The 19,627-nt window shown below is 37.0% G+C and overlaps 1 protein-coding gene across 1 annotated transcript in view; it reads right to left on the bottom strand.

Moving 5' to 3' along the window:
- Positions 1 to 747: 747 nt before the first annotated feature.
- Positions 748 to 19,627, bottom strand: part of LOC111059844 (nuclear pore complex protein Nup155) — a 31,489-nt gene continuing 12,609 nt past the window's right edge. Inside the window, exons 9-17 of the mRNA XM_039426230.1 lie at positions 18,275 to 18,519; positions 16,862 to 17,035; positions 12,709 to 12,829; positions 11,834 to 12,015; positions 10,866 to 10,975; positions 6,340 to 7,528; positions 5,471 to 5,776; positions 3,172 to 3,405; positions 748 to 2,212 (exon numbers count right to left, since the gene is read on the bottom strand). Coding sequence (XP_039282164.1) covers positions 2,021 to 2,212; positions 3,172 to 3,405; positions 5,471 to 5,776; positions 6,340 to 7,528; positions 10,866 to 10,975; positions 11,834 to 12,015; positions 12,709 to 12,829; positions 16,862 to 17,035; positions 18,275 to 18,519 — 2,753 coding nt within the window. The 3' untranslated portion in view covers positions 748 to 2,020. The remainder of the gene's footprint in view (positions 2,213 to 3,171; positions 3,406 to 5,470; positions 5,777 to 6,339; positions 7,529 to 10,865; positions 10,976 to 11,833; positions 12,016 to 12,708; positions 12,830 to 16,861; positions 17,036 to 18,274; positions 18,520 to 19,627) is intronic.

Below are 19,627 nucleotides of genomic sequence, written 5' to 3' on the forward strand. Positions count from 1 at the left end.
CAAGAATAGCCAACTTATTCAGAAGGACTGTATGATCAACAGTATCGAATGCTTTAGAAAAATCAAATAGGGTGAGGATGGTGCATTTTCTTTGGTCCATAGCTAATCTTATATCATCAGTGACACGAAGCAGAGCTGTCTCAGTTGAATGGAATTTTCTAAAGCCTGATTGAAAGTTATGAAGCTTACTATTGTTGTCTAGAAATTTTACAACTTGAGCATGAATGAGTCTTTCTAGCACTTTGGACAATGCAGGTAAAATACTGATTGGTCTAAAATCCTCAACTTTATTGGGTGATGGAACTTTATTTAGATGGCGGATGACAGACAGGCATGGTGAGTTGCTGCCAACCAGCACAACAGCTGGTAACCAAAGACAGAAGCTTGACCCATTCTTTGGTATATTGCCTTTTGCTTGTAAGAAAACCTAAAACACTACCTATGTAATTTACCCTTGTCAGGAGACTGAGTCTGTAACTTGACAATCTGTCAACGCCGATCACAGAAAATTCCAATTTCACTCTATACATAGAAAGTTTTTCACTTTTTATTATGAATACGTTAGGCTTATCGCCTAATCAGTTGTAAGTGAAAATCAATTTCATCTAAACATTTTACTGAATAGATTCCTATTCTTACAGTAATGATGGTTGAACCAAATCTGCTACATTCTTCAACGTACGTTGCGAGTTGTTAGTTTAGACTCAAGGTTTTTAGCGTTGTAAATTAATAACGATTCGAAAAGAATTATTGCGGAAATAAAAAATTATTTATTAAATTTCACAATTCATCTAAAATATTATAATATCATATTCTTATAGCTTATTAAAACATTCACTACACTCAATAATACACTCGGATTCATTCAGATTTCCAATTCACACAACAAATAACAAAACTATTTTCCTCAGACCAGAAATATGGAACTAACATAAAATGAAAACATACTGCACTTAGAAACTATGTCACTTTCCTTTTTATTTTGAATTTTTATTCAATTTGTAATCTTTAATTGTATTTTCTCCAATTTCAATCCTAATAATTTGATTAAATGATTGTTATGAAGAGAACAGAAATGCCTAATTAAAAGTAAGCATAGATCAATAATAACAATTTGGTGAAATTCCATGGCTCCCATAAAGTAAATATCAACACAGACTTAGACATCTCAATTACATTTTGTGAACACTAAATAACAACCAATATAAAACCAATAAATGGATTAAGAATAATTTTAAAAGTAGTGTTTATTGCTTGCAATCACTTGAAGGTTTTACTAAAAGCATCCACCTTTCAGAAATGGGATTTTTTGCAATGGAAGGTTTTACAATAATTATTATACTTCATAATATACTAAGACCTTTGGATATGTGTGTGTTATTCTATAACAGTCTAGATCCATTGCCATATCATGTCTACCTTGTTATTTAAAAAATATGTGAAGCATCTTAGAGTGATATATTCCATCACAAGATATAAATTACGTTGGTCTCATCACTCCAAGACTCGAACACATATCAGGCTAGTCGCATATTGAGATGTGACGCGACACGACATGTCCCGAGTCTGCTAGATAAGTTAATATAATATGATCATATAAATTCACATTTGCTAGCTTCGTCTCAATGTGAACATTTTGATATGATCGTATATTATGATATTAACTCATCTAGCAGACTCGTGAAAGGTCGTGTCACAATATGCGACTAGCCTTTTTTTGTGAAAATTGATGGTAATAATATTTTTAGAAGCTAATTAACACCCGGAGAAAACGGTTATGCCTTAAACAATGCGTCAATTGTGAAAACTCTTATCACATGAATCATGATGATGGACACGTGAAGATAACAAGGTAGTAACAAATCAGAATGAGGGAATCTGTCAAATTAGTTTAAAAAGGTGACTTCGATTAAACTACCATTGATTAACTACCACTATTAAACTACACCTTTGCATACAAAATCACCATGAAAAGTTCACTGATACATCGATGATTAGGCTAGATTCGTTGTTTTGATTATCAAATGCGATTAAGATCAGTCTGAACAGCTTTGAGCTGGTTGATGAGCTCCTGAGTATTGGGTTTGCTATAAAGTGTGCTGAGGCAGTTGGTCAGAAGATCCTGCATCCTGACAGCAATCTTTTTCCGCTCTCCTCCGTGTCCTGCGCACCTTGGATCTGATGTGAATGTCCTGGCAAGCGATGCTACAACCTAGAAACAACAAGAAAAATATTGATCAATACAAACTATTTTTTATTTTGCTCAGCTATAGATCACACACGTCAATTGGGAACAGCAATAAATATATGCTTAGTTTTCATCACACTACGATAAAACTAGCATCGTAGCAAGAAATCCAATTTTTAGTTTACTAATACTGCGTTTACACCAGAGTCGTGTTTTTCAACAAATTGTTGCCAATTTTTTATAATGAACTACAAGATTTTGTTGTCAATTTGTGGAAATCCTTGTTTTCAGGCAAAACGTTTGTTTCCCACTGTCAGGCCCGGTTGTACAAATGCCGGTTAAATTTTAATCCTGATTAATTTCACGTGAACCAATCATAGAAAACCATTTTAAAAAGACGGCTTCTCTAATTGGTTCTCGTGGAATTAATCAGGATTAAAATTTAACCGGCATCAAGTGTGAGAAATACTGAGAAAGTTGCCAACAGAATGTTCTCCGGTTCCCCCTCTATAAGTTCACAACGACTACGCTCTCTCAACATTTATAACGTTTGTTTCTCTGAATCTTTTGAGAACAACAACTTGTTTTCTAGAAAAATTGGCAACGTATTTTGTAGGAAACTGTGAACAACAACGTTGTTTAAATGCTCTAAACCACCCCGAAGACTTCGGTAAATTCGATGAGAGCTACTATCCAAAAATTATTTTGATTGTCAGTTTGGTGTAAGGGTGAGCATACCTGACTAGCGATTAGGAGGTACCAGGTTCGATTCCCGAACTGGCAAATAATTTTTTGATACTAGCTCTCATCGAAATTCCATCTATTTGCAGTAGGATAAGTCTTCGGGTTGGTTTACAGCATTTAACTTTATAATAATTATTCTAGTGTTTCATTATGACATCACTATATCTCACCAAAAACAGTATAAGAATAAATAACTTTATGAAGAAATGAGTAGTATTGCGTGTTGGTTCGTCACTGACCTCAATAAGATAAAGCTCGCCGCCCTCGTTAAGCCAGCAGCGGTCGTTGAGTGCGACCAGGCGCTCGTAGACGTGCAGTAGGCGCGCAAACGGCACATTTATGACGAGCATGGCCTGGTGCACGAGTGCGCGAGACGCGTGCAGCCGACACGCGGCCAACTCCAGGTGCCAGACCACGTGCTCCAGCGGCAGAGTGCGCGAAGAAAGCTGGTACTGTTGGCCCAGCGATTTCACCTGAAATCAATAACATCTTCATCGTAAACTGAGAGACCCAAACAGAGATGGTGGCAGCAGGTTAAGACTGACATGGAAAGGCTTGGAGCGACAGAAATCGATGCTTAGGAGCCAACTACGTGGAGACAGTTTGTTGGACTGGCCAAATATAAACTTGGATATAGATGGCCCTGGGAGTAAGTATCGTAAACTAGTGCTCCGCATCAGTCTGCGAAAACACGAATAGAAGACATAATGATGAGAGTTTTCAATTTTACTTGCAATAATATTTTGGTTTTCCCTTTATTATTATTATTTTTTTTTTTAATTTTAATATTTAGGTTACAAAATCTCAGTACTTAAGTGTCATTTACATTAGTCAAGTTTCCTTGAATTCAAGTATTCTTGTCAACAGATGTCATAGTAATTAATGTTTTCAAATTTACTAGCAATTATTTTTAGGTTACAAAATCTCAGTACTTGAGGGGCGTTTACATTAGTCGAATTACCTTCAACTCAAGTATTCTTGTCAACAGATGTCATAATAATGTACGCTTTCAAATTTACTTGCAATAATGGGTAAAAGAAAGGAGATGGGGCCGCCGAAAGCAATGGATGAACAGGTAGAAGTTCTAGTGACCTTTCAGTGGTCGCCTACTGTTAATGAGTTTCGACATTTTCGTGGACTATTGTTAAGGATTCCACTCCGAGGAATAAATTGGTGGCCCAATCTGATTACTTAAAGGCATTTTCAGCTGTAAACCAGTGGTAGCCTACAGTGATTGGATAAACACACACATTACTATCGATTATAAGTACAAATTTAGTCAGTCTAAGAACGTATTATTTTTTATTTTTTAATAAAGATTACGTCCTTTTATACTTATTCTTACGTCCTATTATATTCAGTGTACATGATGATACTAGATACATTACATAGACATATCATCAGCTGATGAATAGCGCACGTGGTGTGTAACCACGAATTGTATGTAACTCAAGTTAATCTGTATACAGCTTGTGAGCAAGTTGAGTTTCATAAAAATGAACCATTAGGAATAACTGAATAACAAGTACTTGAACACTGATCTAGATTCAATAATAAAGTGAGAATACAAGTAACAGGTAAGGTGGAAAGTAATAGATGAGTTCCTACCAGCTAAAACTGCCTTCAAGAAAGCAGACGGGGCCACTCCGGCTACTAATGAGGGTGATGAAGCAGAATCAGAGGATAATAGAGTGTGATAGTTGAGAGTTGGAGGATGAACCTTTTTGGAACAATAGCCCAGTTTACAGGTAGCGCGGCCCCGTCTCCTTTCTTTAACCCGAAATAATATTTAGGATACAAAGGGGCGTGTTTACATTAGTCAAGTTTCCTTAAATTCAAGAGTATTCTTGACGTTTGTATAAAATGCATGTATTTTGCAAAATTGAAGCTAAGTTTACAAGTGAAAAAACTTGAATGTACTATACTAATGTAGACCCTTCTTCAAGTTTTGTAGATGTTGAACATGTTCGACTTTTGGATTCAACTTGAATCTTGAAGGTAAATTACAATCTACAAATGAGATTATGAGATAAAAATAGTTGTCAGTCAATGTAGAAGTATAAAAACTAATGTAAAGAAAGGTACGATTCAAGAAAAAAGTATTAAAAGTAAGAAGGAAACTGATGTTAATTAGATTTTTCAATTTATAAGATGTATACTTTCTTCTATTTTTGGTTTTGAAGCGTCTAAATTTGAAAACCTACTTTGTGAAAATAATTGAGGATTGAAAATCCTTAACTACTAGACTTGAAACTTCTAGACTTGACCTATTCCGGACTATGTGTAACCTCAACTAAATTTTGAATAGCACAAGGTTAGTCAATTTTTTCTCTCTTTATCATTTTGATGATGTACTTATTGTATGAATGAATACTTTTGAGGTTATGAAAACTGAATTCAAGTGAACTTGACTTCAAGTTTTCAAAATCGCCCATTAAACTCAAATGTTAACACAAAAACTTGAATTCAAATGAACTTGACTAATGTAAACATTACTCAAGAACGATGAAGATTCTAAAGAATGTAGTGAATGAGTACCTTGCTGAGAACGACAGTCATCTTATCATCGCCGCTGGCGGATGCGCACTTGTCGAGCTCGGCCTGTATGATGCGCGTCCAGATGTCGTTGATGAGATCGGGGTCGTCGTGACCCGAGCAGTCGACAATGGCCAGCTTGCAGTCCCACAGCTGGAAGGGCTCGGCAAACTCCTCGTAGAGCTCGGTGACGGTGAGCAGGGCCGAGTTGAGCCGAGTGACCGCCTCAGTCGCCGCCGCCTCGTGGTGGCCTCCGCCCGCCGCCAGGCTCGACACTGCGTCAAGCACTCGCTTCTGGATTCTCGCAACCTAAAAAAACATACAATCACAATATTGATGAGTCAAACAGAATAGGATAGAATAGCATAGAACGGAATAGAAGTTTCAGTTACTTCTAAACTGAGAAGTTTCTGTTGAATACTCAAGCAAATGCTAGGTCCGTTAGCTGATAACAATAACAATAAATAAACCAAAGTAAAATTACAAATAATAATACAAAAATGATTTAACCTGGAATGGAGCAGCGAAAAAAAATATAAAAACCTAAACTCAAAAATTTTGTTTGAAGCCTTTTGTCGATAACACAACTTGTCTGTTAAACATGTGTGTTCACAAAATTTCGACACACTTGTCCTATCGTTAGTGTAAAGTGTTCTTCTTTTATGTTTTTTTTTTGTGGAAAATAGATCATTGAACATTGATCGTTGAATATTAAGATCACCCCAACACATATTATAGTGGGGTATCATAATTAGGACTTAGTTTATTATTAGCAACTTCTTTTGTATGTTTATTATAATAATTATGTATATATTATGGTTTTGTTAATTTTGATTTGATAATGTGTAACGTATGAAACGTGAAAGGCTTACCTGTACAAGATCCTCAAGTTCATGCAGGAAAACACCCAGATGAGGGGCGCATCCAACGTCATCACTTCGCATACAGATGACGGCCTTGGCGAGGTAGGTCATGCGCTCGCTGAGTGACACGGCAGGACTGCCAGGCTGTTTGGCGAGGGAATACAAGATCTGCGCAGCCGCCGCGTGGTTGCCGTTCCGTTCATGGAACTTCCACAGCAGATTGCATACGTCTGTGTCGTCCGACCGATCTGTGGCACACCGCTTCAGGTAGGACTCCAACGAGGGCCGACCTGACTCTATCAGGTCGCCAAACAGCCGCTGCTGCACCATCCAGTCGTAGATAGCTACGTGGAGGAGTTCGTCCTGCGAACACAGAGCCGCGTTCTGTAGCAGTGCTGCACTCTGGTGTGCTTCGCAGTCCGGAAGGAAGTCGGACACCGGTGGGGGACTTCCGGGTGTGGGAGGTACGCTGGGGGAGTGTGGACCGGCTTGACTCTGATGGTGGAGACGATCCAGTATTGACGTGACCTCTTTGTAGATCTCCATTCGTTGTGCGAACGCCTGGTAGCCAACCTGATCGTCAGACGGTTGTCCAGCTTGGTAGAAGTGTAGCGCTATGTTTTTGGGGTCAGCTTTGCTGGCACACTCCAAACACAACTCAAGAATTCCCTCGTAGAAGCGACAGGCCACAAACCGGCGACACACCGCTTTCAAGTGGATCCTCGGCGCCACTTCCTTGCAAAGCTTCAACGCGGCTTTCAACAGCTTCTGACGCTCATCCCGATTCTGCTGGCTCTGAGCCGATAACAACATCTCGTTCACCTTAGTGCAGGCTGCATCTTCGTTTCGATACAGCTTCGGACAGATCTCCCGCAGCTTTCGACTGATGGTGTCAACCGATGTGTTGTCGCTAAGGTAGGTGTTGATAAGCTTGTCGATGAGACTGTCGCACAGCTCCTGTCCGGCGAGGATGAGGTCCCGGAACGTGGCTACTGTCATGTGTTCCTGCTGCTCGCGAGGCAGTGCGTCGGCGATCACGTGGAACTGGTGGTCGCACATGACTCGCCACAGACCAAGCACCTGGGCTGCGTGGTCCACGAGCATGCGCAGTGCGTCCAGACTGCTCTTCTCCATCAGTTGCGCCTCTTGCAGGCGGCTGCGTTGGCCCCACGTCATCGAGTCAAATGCGCTCGCGTTCCTGCAAACACGATTTCAATATCAAGTTGACAGTCAGTTGATAGGTCAGTGCCATATTGTTATTGAGAATATTTATTTATTAATTTGTATATAATTTGTATGCGAAATAAATGAATTTAATTACTTTCTTTCTTCGAAAAGTGCTTCAATTCAACTTATTCAACTTGTCAAAACAAAATTCAAACAGTAGTTGTCATTTGAACAAAACAACGAACAATTACTTTACAATTGAAGATTTATTTATTATCATTAGTTTCCGAGTTATGAGCGACTAAATTTGATTTTTTTTTCAAATAAGTCATTACACAATTTCACAATATTGTTATCAAATAAATTTATAAGATTTATAGATTGATAATAATTTGATTATGATTGAGATGATTCTGATTAAATATACAGGGTGATTCATAATTATGGTAAAATATTTTAATACGTGATAGTAGAGGTAAAAATAAGAAAAAAGTTCATATAAACTTATATCCATAAACGCTTCATTAGCGAGCTATACAGGGTGAAATATTTCGCCCGGAATTCAGTTCCTCTGGTGAAATACACCGATGCTGAATTGTTTGGGGACTAGTTTTTGAAAAACTTATGCTGGATTCATATGGAAAAATATCTGAAAAATTGAATAAAACTAGTCTGGAAGCTGTAGTGTGAGTAGTTTTTGAGAAAAAAGTTGAAATATGCAAAAAATTTAAGTAGAAAAACACAGACTTCTACGTTTGATGCCCAATAACTTTCTTTAATGACCAGTAAACAAATATTTTTTCGCAATAAAAATTGTAGAGAATTTAATTCTGAAAAGAATTATGTAAGCTGTGTAAACTAAATTCAAATAAAAGTTGAATAAAATGTATTCTTATGTAGTACATTACACCATAAAAAGTTGCTGTTTTATGAGGAGAGAACTAATAACTCATAGGTCGTAGCTGATTGCAAATAAAATATTCGGGTTTTTATGAAAAGTTTTTCTTATATGAAAGTAGCATATCTAAATGACATTAAACTTATACCAAAAGACTAGTTAGATTATGCCATTAAGCCTGGGAGGAAGCTCAAACAGAAGTAGATGATCTCCTATGATTCCTGCCCAAATGTTTACTGAAAACTGATGTTGTGAAAGATTAGGATTGATGGCATGAGGATTCTCAGCTGCCCAAATATGTTGGTTGTGGACGTTAACGATAGCAGTTCTTGTAAAGTGTGCCTCGTCGGTGAATAAAACGGTTAAAAAGTTTGGGTAAACAATTTTCACTAAAAACCATTGGCAAATACTAGCACGGGGAATACAGTCTCGTGGCAATAGAGTATGAACTTTCTGGAGGTGGTATGGATGTAATTTCTGCTATTTTAGTATCCTCCAAATAATAGATTGATTGACATTAAACTGCACTGACAATTCTCTTGTGCTCTTCTCTGGATGTTCATAAATTTCATTAAGAACTTGTTCTTCTAACTCAACAGTCATAGTAGATCGGGGTCTGCCTGCATAAATGTGCTCTTTGGATATCAAAGAATCTGTTTCAGACAGACGTTGATGAATAGTGGCAAAAAACCTTGAACTTGGACATACTCGGTTAGGAAAGTTCTCTTGATACAAACGTCTTGCTTCAGTACTATTACAGTAGTGTCCCACTCCATACATTAAATGCATGTCAGCTAATTCGGAGTATGAATAATGTCTAAGATTACCTGCCATTTTTTAAAAAGTTAACACTCAACACGAAAGCAAAGTGGAATGGTTACAAATAACTAGTTGATAGATTAAACAAAAAACACAGCGCGGTTACAGTAGGCCTAACTTACAGTTTGTTTTTTTTTTGTTCAACAGTGAGCTAAAGTATTTCTGAAAATAATTTTCAGCTGATAATTTCATTTGAATATTTTCTTATTTAAAACATAATAAATCAGCTGTTTTAAAACAGCTGTTATTAAAATCCATGTTTTATTTGCAATCAGCTACAACCTATGAGTTATTAGTTCTCTCCTCATAAAACAGCAACTTTTTATGGTGTAATGTACTACATAAGAATACATTTTATTCAACTTTTATTTGAATTTAGTTTACACAGCTTACATAATTCTTTTCAGAATTAAATTTTCTACAATTTTTATTGCGAAAAAATATTTGTTTACTGGTCATTAAAGAAAGTTATTGGGCATCAAACGTAGAAGTCTGTGTTTTTCTACTTAAATTTTTTGCATATTTCAACTTTTTCTCAAAAACTACTCATACTACAGCTTCCAGACTAGTTTTATTCAATTTTTCAGACATTCTTCTGAACTGAACATCAGTGATCGGTCAGTAAGGCGTATTTTACATAAAGATCTAGGATTTCATCCCTACAAAATGGCCATGGTTCAACAATTGAATCCTGGCGATTATGTAAAGCGGCTGAATTTTGCTCGAGAAATGGAGGCCACATTTGACCAAAATGAAAACATCATTTTGTTTACGACAGATGAAGCAAATTTTCATTTGAATGGTACCGTTAATCAGCAGAACTATCGTTATTGGTCAGATGAAAATCCAAAATTAATGCATGAGAGACCATTACATAGTCCCAAGGTGACAGTTTGGTGTGCTGTGAGCAGTATATTTGTTATTGGTCCATACTTTTTTGAAGACGACAACGGGACCACTGTAACTGTAACCTCAGAACGTTATAGACAGATGTTCACTGGATTCTTCCTTTCTGAATTAAGAAGGAAACGTATTCCTATCCGGCAAGTATGGTTTCAGCAGGACGGGGCGACAGCTCACACAGCAAGAAATTCAATGGAAGCAATTCGGGCTGTTTTTCGTGGTCGCATCATTTCTCGGTTTGGTGACATTGATTGGCCTCCTCGGTCTCCAGACCTGTCCATGTGCGACTACTTCTTGTGGGGTTTCCTAAAGTCACGTGTTTACCAGCATAAACCACGTACACTTCAAGAACTAAAGGGAGCAATTCGCGTGGAAGTCGAACAAATTGGCAGGGCAATGTTAGAAAGAGTACAATCCAACTTCCGAGAGCGGCTTGTAAAGTGCATTGCTGAAAACGGCCGTCACCTGTCAGATATTGTTTTCAAACATTAATTTTCTAAAATTGTAAAATAATGTGAATATTGTTCAGTAAATAAATGTTTTTTTTGTGCATAGGTAACGACATATTACTTTTTTGAAAACCGTTCATCCTTTCTGCCGCACCTTGTATATTTTGCCATAATTATGAATCACTCTGTATAAGTTTCATTATCAAAGCACAAATCAAAGGATATGTGAGTAAATCATAGGGAATGTATCATTCAGCAAAAAATCAAGTGCAAGTTACCATGCTCTTCATTTCACTCACATATTCGCACACGAAGAGGCAAACTGCGTGTTTCTTTCTAGAAATGATCTCAAAGCTAATAGATGGCTAGTGACCACTGCAATTTCTTCACCAAGAACACTGGATTCCAACTGTAACAAGAAATTTCAAACTCACATTTCATTTATTGAGCCAAATAAACACTTTACAATTATTGGCCAAGTCAACAGCTAATCAGACACAAAACTATGGTAAAAGAAGCTTACACAATGCTACACATCAATTATTACAATATTGCATTCTATCAAATGAAAAATAAAATTATGATAATATAAATAAATTGAAGGAATTATAACGTTTCTTCATTAAAAAAATTGTTTACACAATGCTAAGGTTGTACGCTTTCAATCTTTCTTTTCTTATTCTTCATATGGAACTGCAACAAGGAAGTAGCGCTCCTGCAGTATATGACACGTCAGTATGTTGTAATACTGATATACTCCATATACTCAAACACAACAGCAAAATAACACAACAAATTTCACATAACATACAAGAAGCAAAAATTATCACTCAAGGAAGTTCTTTAACACAAGGATTTGTATGCACATAGCACTGGAAAAACATATGTCATAAACATATAAACATATTAGTCATAGTCATTTTTTAAATTTCATGAGTTGAACAAATTTTTGGTAACTTATTGAAAAGTTTCTAACTAAACACAGTCGGATTTTTATTCGGAAATTTCGACCTCTTGTGATCAATGATAAGGTTTCCACTACGAAGTGTGTAATCAGAATTCTATGGAAGAATTCCAAGTATGTACATCAGAAATCTATAGAAGGCGGTGGATTAAGAGAATAGGCTGCTTGATTCTTATATTATATACTGAAATAACACGAATCTCACAACAGATTAAGTAAACACAGAAGCAGATATGTTGCCAAATTGCAAAGACAATTCTAGACACCTCTCCAAAAAAGTAATTAAAACATGTTTCAACTTACATAATTGTTATTGTCCTTCATAGTGACACGCTGCACTATCCTGGTGTCCCAGAGAGGCCTCAGTATCCGGCTGAGATGCAGATAGAGGCCGTTGTGCTTGGCTGAGTAGTACACTGTCGTGTTGTCGGGAGGCGAGGAGAATGCTGACTTCACAGGCGTCGAAACGATACCTGGGTTGAAGCCTGAAAATAAATATAAATTAATTAAATTATCATTAGATCATAAATGGAATGGATAGAATTGATTTTATTAGAATCGTGTTATCAGGAGAGAATGCTAACCTTACAGGCTTCGAAACAATTCAGGATTAGATAAAGACATACCCACACAACACGTATGCAGACATTTGGAGGAAACATCCACCCAAGGTGTTGCACACAGACGTCTGTTTGTCTGTCGTGCTGTATACAGTATATCTGCTCGTGTCTGCATGCAGACGTTTGCATTTTTCCGTCTGTCTGTTGCTATGTGCGTTCGCTTTGAAAGTGTTGAATGAGATGCATGTATTTGAATGTACCAAATTTCTTCACTGAGTGTTCACTATTCGCCACCGTTTTATTTCATACAATGCATTCAACACTCGCTTCGCTATGTTTGCACCCTTAGCAAATGTATACATTGTATTGCAAAATGTATTTTCATTGCATCCGCTGACCTCCTGCAGAAGAGGTGTTTAATTTTGGCAAGTCGTTAGTCGAAAACGCTGTCAAACGCTTGATACCAAACCTGCACCAAACAGCCAAAACTCCATTTATTTTCTATTTAATTATTATCTATTTATTTTCATTAATCTAATTTATTATTAGTCCCATTCATTTCTACTAAAATGCTATAGCTCCTAAACGTTATTCAAGCTTCAATTTTGTGCAGTTTACCTGGAGGCAGTGATGAGTAGGTGTAATTTGGTGAGGACATAGCAGAAACATGATGCTGTACTGCTCCAATGCTGGGCTCCCCTCCATACAAGAAGAAAGCTCTCGTGGCCCATTCTGCTATCTGTCAAAACAATAACGTATTTATAAAATTTAAAACCGAATAAGACAAGCCTTTCCAAATTAATGAAAATTGGCGATAAGCGTTTTGAAATAGGCGTTAAATAGAATGACTTTCTTAGTTGATGACGTGACGAAGTTTGGAAAGTGATTCCCACTCTACCACTTAACTACGTCGTTAGCAAAGAATACAAATACAATTCAAAGATACCGAGTTAAATAATAAAATAGATGCGAAAATAACAATAAAATGTAATAAATATGTCATCATATTAGGCGAGCAATTTTTGTATATATTTTTATATCTGGTTATTTATATGGTGCTACACTATTGTTACCTACATGGATCAGCAGTCCATGTGGGGAAATAATTATTCCATGATTATTCTATTTTTATTTTGTACAGTGTTTTATAATGGAATAAAGAAATTGAATTGATTTGAATTATGTCCAACGGCTCTAACGATTTTCACACAATTTGAAACATAGTAGGTTTATGATACAAAAATTCGATTGCTCTAGGTCTCATCATTGGGAAAACTCGCTGAAGGACATGAAAATGATAATATATATTCATCCATAAAAACAGATGATAATTTCGTCGTCTGTCGATAACAGAAGATGCGTGTGCCTGTGTGGGAGAACATCTGTGTAATAAATCAGCTTACCGTATCTCGCGAGAAATCTAGAAATTTCAATAGACTGGATCAAAATAATTTGATTTGTTGACATGACATGGTATATAATATTCAAAATTAATCATTATTAAGTGATTAGTGAGTGTTATTTTGTTATTCAATTTGGTTTGTAAACAATCTAAATTAGAGCTTTTCTGTTTTCAAATATTTGGACTGAAAATTGGACCTGAATTAAAGTGTATGGAACTATAACCTACTTTTTGGACCATTTATAGTGTATAAATCAAAATTCGCGGAACAGTTTTGGGCTGTGCCTGGTTAGTCCTTCCCCAATAATTTTGAAGAATTGTTGTTTATCAATAAATAATGTGCCAAAAAAAATAACGAGCAAAGCTCGGTGCCCCGATATTTATAGTTTAATATGAGGAAATAGAATACAAAGTTTTTCAATAAACTAAATCACTTCACTTCTGAAAGAGAATGAGGAAAAATATAATATATTACAAAATAACTGTGAAATAATCACAAAATAAATGATTATATAAATGACAGTGACAGGAAAACAAGAGGGAGAAACAAATGATAATTTTGAAGGACAACCATGCCATAAATTGAGCATTCTTACTCATAAGCATCCCTTGAGGATACTGATAGAAACAAGTCCAGTTTATAGACTCGAACAAGCCCATATCAACACCTAGCCAACAATACACGCGCGAACCGAACCCCACCAACCAACAACTTTAGTGTGTGATCACTTTGGATGCTTATATGTGCAATTTGAACGCTTAGTTGTGCATGACCAAGAAGCTTGCAGATGAGAAACAGAATCTGGAAAGAGCAATGGGAAAACTCGCACTGAATGCTGGCACTTGCTGGTGCGTTCAGTATGAGCAGCTACATGCAAGTCACAATGTGTTTCAATGGCACTTTCCAGATTTTGTTTTTCGGATCATGCATGATTCGTCTTGCACATATACGTATTCAATGTGATCACACCCTAATTAGTCTCCCCAACTAACTTCACTACAATGGATCTATTGTAAACTGTTGTGTCCTGTGTTGTGATACCAGAGACGTGGCATGATTCCGGGTTCTCATAGAGTTAATTTGAGGTTAGATAAACAAATTTACCAAACATATAGAATGACAACTTGTTATTTAAAACCTTATTTGTTAACATGACCACATTGAAAAAAACTCAAAATCAAGACTAAAGCTTGATTCTAAAAAGAAGATACGTGATCATAACACCTTAGGCCATACACAATTTGAGTAAATAGTTTTATTTATTTATACATTTATTGATTCAAGATGCACAATTATTTATTGAAATAATTGGGGAAGAACCAATAGACGAAGCCCAAATCTGTTCCTCCCACCAAATTTTGATTCATATACAAGTCCAGAAAGATGGTTGTTGTTTTCCCACTTTATAAAATGTGTCAATGTTACTGAGCAAACACTAACAAACGTTTGATTGGTTAGATTCACTAACTCTTTGCAGATTTACACTCAAATTACAAATCACAACTCTTCATGCCACATCGGCTTAAAGAGTACAGAATTAACCGAAGGGCAATAAGTAGACAATAATTAATAATTATTATTATTTACAATAGTTGATTAGTTATAAAAATGAGTACCTGAGCATTCTTGGTGGACTGATTGCATGCCAGTATGAGGCATGTGGCTGCAGCCTGCTGTTCGGTTTGGCTAGAGAAGTATGACTTGACCAGTTCGCTGTCGGGTCCGTTCGAGTCTGTCAGCAGGTCCACCAGCATATCCACCGGACGCAGTTTCTTCACTATCTCAGCACCCTAGCCAACAACAAAAATTATTAATAGCCCATTCTACCTGTAATTGTAAACGTATTTTCATATACGAAATCATGTGTGAGAGCTATAGAATGTTTCTATCAAAACTGACAAAGATACTGGTTGAGGTATGTTCATATACCATTGAAGAGTTTATCAGAGATTGACAATGGTGTAACAACCAAAACCGGTCTTTCTAACTATCAATAAAATCTGTGGTTTTTGACAATTTCTTAGTCTTTTTATTTAGCCATTAAAGAGTGCTGCAATGCATTCACAGGACTCTAGTCCTGAACTTGCTGCATTTCACGCTTGTTTGTTTCCCCTCAGCTCCCAGAGCAGACTATAGTTTACTGACTAAATAAATAGATAAGTAAATAAAAGTACCCTTTTTCAACTTTATTTTATTCACAGCATGTTTCGACTTATAATGTAAATTTACAAATTTAAAATTCTAAATTTAAAAATCTACTTTGTAAAAATAATAAAGGAATGAAGATTTTGTGAAGTGATCAACTACAAGACTTAGCCTATTTCGGACTATGTGTAACCTTATCTAAATTTGGGAAAGGAATAGCACCAAGTTACCTTAGTTTTTCTCCCCCAACATTTCTGATGACGTACTTATTGTATGAATCAATAAAGAATAATTAAGAATGTCATTTTTAAGTAAACTTACTTAAAAATAATATAATCGAAACATGTTGTGAAAAAGAGATTAATAAAAGGGCACTTAAATTTCAAGTGAATGAGAGTAGCCTTACCAAGAAAGTGAATAAGTAAATAAATAATAATAATAATAATATTCGTTTTGGGTTCCTGACGGAAGTTCCACCTCGCCTGAATATATCATTTGAGCCGTCAATGGGCCTTACGACTGTCATACTTCAGCCGAGACCGACAGTTTAACGTGCCCATCCGATAACACGGGAGTGATATGGTCAAAAAACTTTTGGTAATGAGAGGGTTTGAGCCCGGGATCTCTATGTTGCAAGCACTCTAGCCACTAAACCACGCATCACTCCATTTTTGTGGAAATCTAGTCTGACATGTTCAAAAACTTTTGGCTCTGAGTGGATTTGTAAATAAAAATGATTATAAATAACAAGGGCTACTTTTAGTAATGAAAAGGAATGAATATTGAGCCCTTACTTCTTACAAAAACGTCTCTCACTTTTTAAAAAACAACAAACTTTTCAAATATTATTAAAGCCATGAAAAATGAACAAAGTGAGCTGACCTGCGGAGTGAGCAGCACAAACCGGCGAGCCGGCTCGTAGATCTGTCGGACGAGAAGGGGCGGCTGGGAGTGTGTCGGGGGCGGTGGCAGCAGGGGGCAGACCTCGCCTGCCGCCCACACCTGTCCGTCCAGGGTGACGGTGGACTGCGCCTCGCTCAACGCAGGTTGCAGCGGGAACGCGTCGCCTGACAGGCACCACACTTTGTCACAGGTGCCGCCTGGCGAGGTCACCAGCAACAGGTTGCCTGCAAAGAGTACAGAATTAACCGAAGGGCAATAAGTAGACAATAATTAATAATTATTATTATTTACAATAGTTGATTAGTTATAAAAATGAGTACCTGAGCATTCTTGGTGGACTGATTGCATGCCAGTATGAGGCATGTGGCTGCAGCCTGCTGTTCGGTTTGGCTAGAGAAGTATGACTTGACCAGTTCGCTGTCGGGTCCGTTCGAGTCTGTCAGCAGGTCCACCAGCATATCCACCGGACGCAGTTTCTTCACTATCTCAGCACCCTAGCCAACAACAAAAATTATTAATAGCCCATTCTACCTGTAATTGTAAACGTATTTTCATATACGAAATCATGTGTGAGAGCTATAGAATGTTCTATCAAAACTGACAAAGATACTGGTTGAGGTATGTTCATATACCATTGAAGAGTTTATCAGAGATTGACAATGGTGTAACAACCAAAACCGGTCTTTCTAACTATCAATAAAATCTGTGGTTTTTGACAATTTCTTAGTCTTTTTATTTAGCCATTAAAGAGTGCTGCAATGCATTCACAGGACTCTAGTCCTGAACTTGCTGCATTTCACGCTTGTTTGTTTCCCCTCAGCTCCCAGAGCAGACTATAGTTTACTGACTAAATAAATAGATAAGTAAATAAAAGTACCTTTTTTTAACTCTATTTTATTTACATGTTTCGACTTATAATGTAAATTTACAAATTTAAAATTCTAAATTTAAAAATCTACTTTGTAAAAATAATAAAGGAATGAAGATTTTGTGAAGTGATCAACTACAAGACTTAGCCTATTTCGGACTATGTGTAACCTTATCTAAATTTGGGAAAGGAATAGCACCAAGTTACCTTAGTTTTTCTCCCCCAACATTTCTGATGACGTACTTATTGTATGAATCAATAAAGAATAATTAAGAATGTCATTTTTAAGTAAACTTACTTAAAAATAATATAATCGAAACATGTTGTGAAAAAGAGATTAATAAAAGGGCACTTAAATTTCAAGTGAATGAGAGTAGCCCTTACCAAGAAAGTGAATAAGTAAATAAATAATAATAATAATAATAATATTCGTTTTGGGTTCCTGACGGAAGTTCCACCTCGCCTGAATATATCATTTGAGCCGTCAATGGGCCTTACGACTGTCATACTTCAGCCGAGACCGACAGTTTAACGTGCCCATCCGATAACACGGGAGTGATATGGTCAAAAAACTTTTGGTAATGAGAGGGTTTGAGCCCGGGATCTCTATGTTGCAAGCACTCTAGCCACTAAACCACGCATCACTCCATTTTTGTGGAAATCTAGTCTGACATGTTCAAAAACTTTTGGCTCTGAGTGGATTTGTAAATAAAAATGATTATAAATAACAAGGGCTACTTTTAGTAATGAAAAGGAATGAATATTGAGCCCTTACTTCTTACAAAAACGTCTCTCACTTCTTTTAAAAAACAACAAACTTTTCAAATATTATTAAAGCCATGAAAAATGAACAAAGTGAGCTGACCTGCGGAGTGAGCAGCACAAACCGGCGAGCCGGCTCGTAGATCTGTCGGACGAGAAGGGGCGGCTGGGAGTGTGTCGGGGGCGGTGGCAGCAGGGGGCAGACCTCGCCTGCCGCCCACACCTGTCCGTCCAGGGTGACGGTGGACTGCGCCTCGCTCAACGCAGGTTGCAGCGGGAACGCGTCGCCTGACAGGCACCACACTTTGTCACAGGTGCCGCCTGGCGAGGTCACCAGCAACAGGTTGCCTGCAAACAAGCACATTCCAATAATAATAGTGTATCTAAATTGGGATGAGAACAGCCTGGTCCAAGCAAGCTCCGAATTCTCAACACATTTTTCAATTGAGGCTGTGCAAAAGGCTAAAACAAACTTTTTACTGATGGTATTTCTCAAAGTTTCTCGATTGAAATACTATCAAGCTTTCTAAATGAAAAAGTTTTCTCAGGAAAATATTTGTTTCATTACTTTTTGAGTTGAGCGCTTAAATTTTAAATTTTTGGTGCAGATCATTTCAAATTCGGTAAAAGATTAATTCTTGAAATTTTGAGGATAAATTCCTCAATTGGTATTGTTGAGTAAATGAAACAAAAATTTCCTGAAAATATCAATTTTTGAGGAAGATATTTAAGGGTGGCTCGTTGGAGTAAGTGATAACGCGCCGGTCTAATAATCAAGAGAACCCGAGTTCGAATCTCGACCGGGGCAAAACGTTTTTGACCACAGCACAATCACATAGATACACACCTCGTGTTTGGGTGGAAACGATAATCCGTCAGTCCAGATTACCTAAAAAGTAGTAGTCATTTCTCCCCAACATTTCTGATGACGTACTTATTGTATGAATCAATAAAGAATAATTAAGAATGTCATTTTTAAGTAAACTTACTTAAAAATAATATAATCGAAACATGTTGTGAAAAAGAGATTAATAAAAGGGCACTTAAATTTCAAGTGAATGAGAGTAGCCTTACCAAGAAAGTGAATAAGTAAATAAATAATAATAATAATAATAATAATATTCGTTTTGGGTTCCTGACGGAAGTTCCACCTCGCCTGAATATATCATTTGAGCCGTCAATGGGCCTTACGACTGTCATACTTCAGCCGAGACCGACAGTTTAACGTGCCCATCCGATAACACGGGAGTGATATGGTCAAAAAACTTTTGGTAATGAGAGGGTTTGAGCCCGGGATCTCTATGTTGCAAGCACTCTAGCCACTAAACCACGCATCACTCCATTTTTGTGGAAATCTAGTCTGACATGTTCAAAAACTTTTGGCTCTGAGTGGATTTGTAAATAAAAATGATTATAAATAACAAGGGCTACTTTTAGTAATGAAAAGGAATGAATA

This window comes from Nilaparvata lugens, chromosome 4, assembly GCF_014356525.2.
Source record: "Nilaparvata lugens isolate BPH chromosome 4, ASM1435652v1, whole genome shotgun sequence".
NCBI lineage: Eukaryota > Metazoa > Arthropoda > Insecta > Hemiptera > Delphacidae > Nilaparvata > Nilaparvata lugens.